At 39.5% G+C, this 5,495-nt stretch overlaps 1 protein-coding gene across 1 annotated transcript; it reads left to right on the top strand.

Moving 5' to 3' along the window:
* Positions 1-748: 748 nt before the first annotated feature.
* On the top strand, positions 749-5,065 carry LOC111433959 (UDP-arabinose 4-epimerase 1-like). The gene is made up of 11 exons (XM_023071226.1): positions 749-988; positions 2,548-2,691; positions 2,833-2,957; positions 3,073-3,186; positions 3,267-3,374; positions 3,446-3,537; positions 3,624-3,765; positions 3,858-3,952; positions 4,068-4,197; positions 4,308-4,452; positions 4,541-5,065. Exons 2-11 carry the CDS (start codon positions 2,631-2,633, stop codon positions 4,780-4,782), a joined length of 1,254 nt encoding a protein of 417 aa, XP_022926994.1. The 5' UTR covers positions 749-988; positions 2,548-2,630; the 3' UTR covers positions 4,783-5,065.
* Positions 5,066-5,495: the final 430 nt, after the last annotated feature.

Here is a 5,495-nt window from a genome sequence, read left to right as displayed (position 1 = left end):
TAGTAAACTATAATTTATTACTAAATATCCTTAACATGTGTTACACTTAAGTCCAAAGTTTATCTGGTCCACTTATTGGTATACGTATAAATTTCAATTCTTTTAAATTTTTCTTTAACCTCATATCCTTCGGATCACTTTCATTTGGATGTGATTATTGTTAATTCATGTTCCTCTCCTTTACTCGGGCGTCATTAATGTCTCAAAGCTTTATAATCTTCATTAACACCATATTTTTTGCCCAATACAACCTTTTCCTTATTATTTTAGCATCGTTTGACATTAATATTGTCTCGTATTTTCCTACATATACATTGTTTTGGAAGAATTTCTTTGACAAACTTTACCCACCAACCCAAATTTCAGTGTCGAGAGTTTTAAAGACGATGTTGAAAACTACGAAAGGGTTCTTCAAAGCTTGAAATTGCGGAGATAACGGAAGAGACAAACCTAGTAATTGATTTTTATGATTCGATTAATCAAATAATCCATTAATGAATATTTTGATTTTTTTTTTTTTTTGGTGAAAATTTGAATATTTTAACCTTAAAAAACAAAAAACATGTCAGTCAAACTATTATCAGACCTAATATTTAAAAAATTTATACCAAAATAAAAGAAATAGAAAATTAATAATAGAATAAAGCATTAATTAAGTATAATTTTGTATAAATTATTGAAATGAATTTCCCCAATAAAGTCCGATGAGTCGTGGAGTATACGCGCCAATACAATGTGGACAAACAGACAGCTCCCTGCGTCGTCCGCTCCAAACAGAACTTCTTCGCCTTCTCTGTCTTCTTCGCCTTTCCCCTTCTTTCATTTATTTTCATTTACTTTTCTGATTCGATTAGCCAACGTTTCGTTTCGAACCCACCACCTCATTTCACGTCATTTCTTTCTCTTCCTCTCGTTTTCTCAGATACCCACATTCGGATTTATGTTCTTTCAATTTCATTAGGCCCCCGGGACATCCATTTAATTCCTGGTAACATTCTCTTTTGTTCTTCGTATTTTCCTCTTCTGGGTCTTGCTTGGATTGATGCAATCTGGGTTCGATTCTGTTCTTGATGATTTGCTTTTCAATCGCTTGAATCTGAACTGGGAATCGAAATGGGGGTTTTGTGTGTTTTTCGTCGTTTCAGTTACTTCTTTGCGATCAAAGCTGTTCAGTTAGCTGGACGTGAACGTTTTCGTTCCCTTTTAATTGATTGCGTTACTTGTTTAATTTTGTTTTTATGTGTGATTATGTTCCTTTGATCATCCCCTGCTTCTCTATTTAGGGACTGATTTCTTTGTTGTTTACTCGTTTTTCTTGGTGAAAGTGAAAATGACTGGTGAGTTGATTGTTGTTTTTGAAGAATAATTTCTTCTGCTTTTCTTATGATGTTTGGCCTGAATGGGAATTGATCTGTAGTTTGGAATTTGTGGTCTGATTGGTACTTTGTTTCCCCAATAATTCATGGTTTATCACTGTAATTTGCACTTTACTTTCTAATCTTATCAGCATCTATGGAGTAAACGTGATGTTTTTTTCTTTTGTTTCTTTTGTTCTTGTTATGTAGTTTGAATAAAAACTAAGTTACTGTTTGTAATATTCCTAAATTTGTTTGAAACTTTGATTTCTGCTTGTGGGGTTTCTCCTGATAGTATCTTAGCTTCATTTCCCATTCATAAGTTTGAGATTTGAAAGTGGTCATGTGAGATCCCACGTCGGTTTGAGAAGGGAACGAAGTATTCTTTATAAGGGTGTGGAAACTTCTTCCTAGCATACGTGTTTTAAAAGCCTTGAGGGAAAGCCTAAAGAGGACAATATCTGCTAGTGGTGGACTTGGATCGTTACAAATGGTATCAAAGCCAGACACCGGGCGATGTGCCAGTGAGGGCACTAGGCTCTGAAGGGGGTGGATTGGGGGTCCCACCTCGATTGGAGAGGGGAACGAGTGCCAACGAGGGCACTGAGCCTTGAAGTGGGTGGATTGTGAGATCCCACATCGGTTGGAGAGGGGAACGAAACATTCTTTATAATGGTGTAGAAATCTCTTCCTAGCATATGCCTTTTAAAAGCCTTGAGGGGAAGCCTGAAAGGGAAAGCCCAGAGGACAATATCTGCTAGCGGTGGACTTGGGTCGTTACAAATGGTATCAGAGCTAGACATCAGACGATGTGTCAACAAGGACGTTGGGCCCTGAAGGGGGGTGGATTTGGGGTCCCACATCGATTGGAGAGGAGAACGAGTGCTACCAAGATTGTTGGGTCCCAAAGGGGGTGGATTGTGAGATCCCACATCGGTTGGAGAGGGGAACAAAGCATTCTTTATAAGGGTGTGAAAACCTCTCCCTAACATATGCGTTTTAAAGGCCTTAGGGAAGCTCAAAAGGGAAAGCCCAAAGAGGACAATATCTGCTAGCGGTGGGCTTAGGTGCCCAAAAAGAACAATATCGGCTAGTGGTGGGCTTGGGTCATTACAACTCATATCTTGACCGTTCAAATTTGTGGCTGTTTTACTAACATAATTAACTGATAATGTTTTGGTAAATTGTGTAGGATATTACACTGCAGCTCCATCCTTAAAGTGGACTCATTGAGTTGCTGTTCTGTATTAACACGAAAGATAGAGCGATTTCCCAATGCTCAGTTTTGGTAGGTCGAGAAATCAATCGAGGTTCAGTAGATCTGTGTCGTTTGGAGGTGAGTTTCTCTTCGGTATCGTGTTCAAAACATCTATGTTTATTGCAGGTTGACTGCATGAATGTTTCAAATTTTTAAGTTGCTTAAGATCTTCAAGCTTATTTACTTGTTTTTCTTGCATTTCCCTTCGTTTCCTTATAGGCATGTATTATCCAGATCCCAAACCAAAGAACAATTTTGTAGGAAAGATCATTTTGGCTGCATCACTTACAGCAATTTGTATTATTATGCTCAAGCAATCCCCAAACTTTAGCACCCCAACTCCGGTAGCTCTCGATCTCTTATGATATTTTTATGGCTGTATATCGTCACTGACCGAGTTCATTCGAGAACCGTTCTATTATGCAACTTCTAAAGTTGTGCATGATCTTTTCCTTCCAGTTCGCAACGCAACAACTAGGAGTCACTCATGTTCTAGTAACAGGAGGTGCAGGATATATCGGCTCGCACGCTGCCCTTCGACTATTGAAAGACTCGTACCGTGTAACAATAGTGGTATTTCCCTTGTTGAGATCATGTCGTTTTCATGTCTTTGATGTTATACCCTTCATATATGAACAATTCCTTCACGCCAGGACAACCTATCCCGAGGCAATCTAGGTGCTGTGAAGGTGTTGCAAGAATTGTTTCCAGACTATGGAAGGCTTCAGTTCATCTATGCTGACTTGGGAGATGCAAAATCTGTATCCTTTATACGTGACACTATATTAGTAGCTGCCTTGAACACAAATGTTGCCTTAACTGATACGTTCAGGTTAATAAAATATTTTCGGAGAACGCTTTCGATGCCGTTATGCATTTTGCAGCGGTTGCATATGTCGGGGAAAGCACCCTCGATCCGCTGAAGTGAGTATAAAATGAACAGATTGATAGATAGTCAACATGAATGAATGAATTAAACAGCTTGATTGTTGTGATCTTTCTTGTTGTAGGTATTATCACAATATTACTTCAAATACATTGACAGTATTAGAATCAATGGCAGCACATGGTGTGAAGACATTGATATATTCTAGTACTTGTGCTACTTATGGAGAGCCAGAAACAATGCCCATCACTGAAGAAACCCCCCAGGTTTTCACATAATGTGTATCAGTTTGTGTGTTTGTATACTCATGGATGTAGACTCGAGTTTGTTGATGAATATTCGATTCGTTTCATTGCAGGCCCCGATTAATCCTTATGGAAAAGCCAAGAAGATGGCAGAAGAAATCATCCTTGACTTTTCAAAAGATTCAAAGATGGCAGTCATGATCTTAAGGTTGTGGAACTTGCTGCTAGCAATACAGTTTATGTTCATAACCTTTATTGAGTTTTTGTTGAATGATTCATCTGAACAAGCAATCTGGTTCTTGAATGTGTTGAAAATTGTGTAGATACTTCAATGTGATTGGTTCTGATCCAGAGGGTAGACTAGGGGAAGCTCCTAGACCCGAGCTTCGTGAGCACGGACGCATTTCTGGTGCTTGTTTCGACGCTGCTCGTGGCATTGTTTCTGGGCTTAAGGTAATTCATATATTGAGGCGTTAAGAAAACGAAAACAAAGCGCCCCATGACCGAAGTTCAGCAAGACGAACTAAGTGGACAACTACTTTCTATTCTTGTGATGTTTTCAGGTAAAAGGAACAGACTACAAAACACATGATGGGACTTGCATACGCGATTATATCGACGTCACCGATCTCGTGGATGCTCATGTGAAAGCGTTGGAGAAGGCAACCCCTGGAAAAGTCGGAATCTACAATGTCGGAACGGGAAAAGGTAGGATGTAGCAAGCATACATTTTCTTTTCCATCTCATTGATGAAGCAAGCAACCTTTAGACATAACTTTTGGATGTCCTTGATCAGGCCGATCGGTGAAGGAGTTCGTGGAGGCGTGCAAGAAGGCAACTGGGGTAGACATCAAAGTCGACTATCTCCCTCGTCGACCGGGCGACTATGCCGAAGTATTTAGCAACCCAACTAAGATCAAGAAGGAACTGAACTGGACGGCGCAACACACGGATCTTCAAGAGAGTTTAGAGGTCGCTTGGAGGTGGCAAAAGTCACATGTCAATGGCTATGGAAACTCTTTGGTTATGTCTTCTTGAAGCACATTGATATCAGATGATGGCAGCTAGTAGCAGACAAAGAGTGACAGTGGGAGGTTCATTTGTGGTTCTACTGACTTACAAGTAGGAGAAGATACCATTACTTTACATTTTTGTAGGCTCTATTTTACAATATTGTTTGTTGGTATAGATAGCCATTCCATTTGTTATTATGTATTGGATATCATTGGTTATATTAATAATGAATGCATCATAGGGGTAGCCGGGGGTACCGCCTTCTCGGATCATTGTCTTCGAATCCCTTTTGAACCATGTCGATCGAGAATAGTTTCATAGAAATGTATCAGATATCATTTCAAAGGTTGATTGTTTGATTCCTTCGATGTGCAACTTTAATATCATGTACAAATGTATGCATGGAAGAGAGACCTGCTAGTATTATCCTGAAAGAATTGCTTTTTATTCCCGAGTGTTTATCATGGGTGCGAAGTGTCACGGTCATGCTTGTCCAGGGCATGTTTTCCCATGGCCGCATGCCCATGACAAGCCAAACCCTTGTCATGTCTTTTCATTCTAGTGTTTTTCCTTTTGTAATTCTAAAGCGTATGACACCTCAAAAATATCATGTCTAGGCCTGCCAGAACTAAAATGGCCCAGAATGTACTAGAGGGGATATGACTAGTCGTCAACTTCTCCCTACCCAAGGTTATATATGCTAAGCCGTTGTTATCTTTCTCTTGCTTGCTTATATA

This window comes from Cucurbita moschata, unplaced genomic scaffold (genome assembly GCF_002738365.1).
Source record: "Cucurbita moschata cultivar Rifu unplaced genomic scaffold, Cmos_1.0 Cmo_Scf00044, whole genome shotgun sequence".
In the NCBI taxonomy this organism is placed as follows: Eukaryota; Viridiplantae; Streptophyta; class Magnoliopsida; order Cucurbitales; family Cucurbitaceae; genus Cucurbita; species Cucurbita moschata.
The sequence above is the reverse complement of the archived record's forward strand: the minus strand, read 5'-3'. Positions and strand labels throughout refer to the sequence as shown.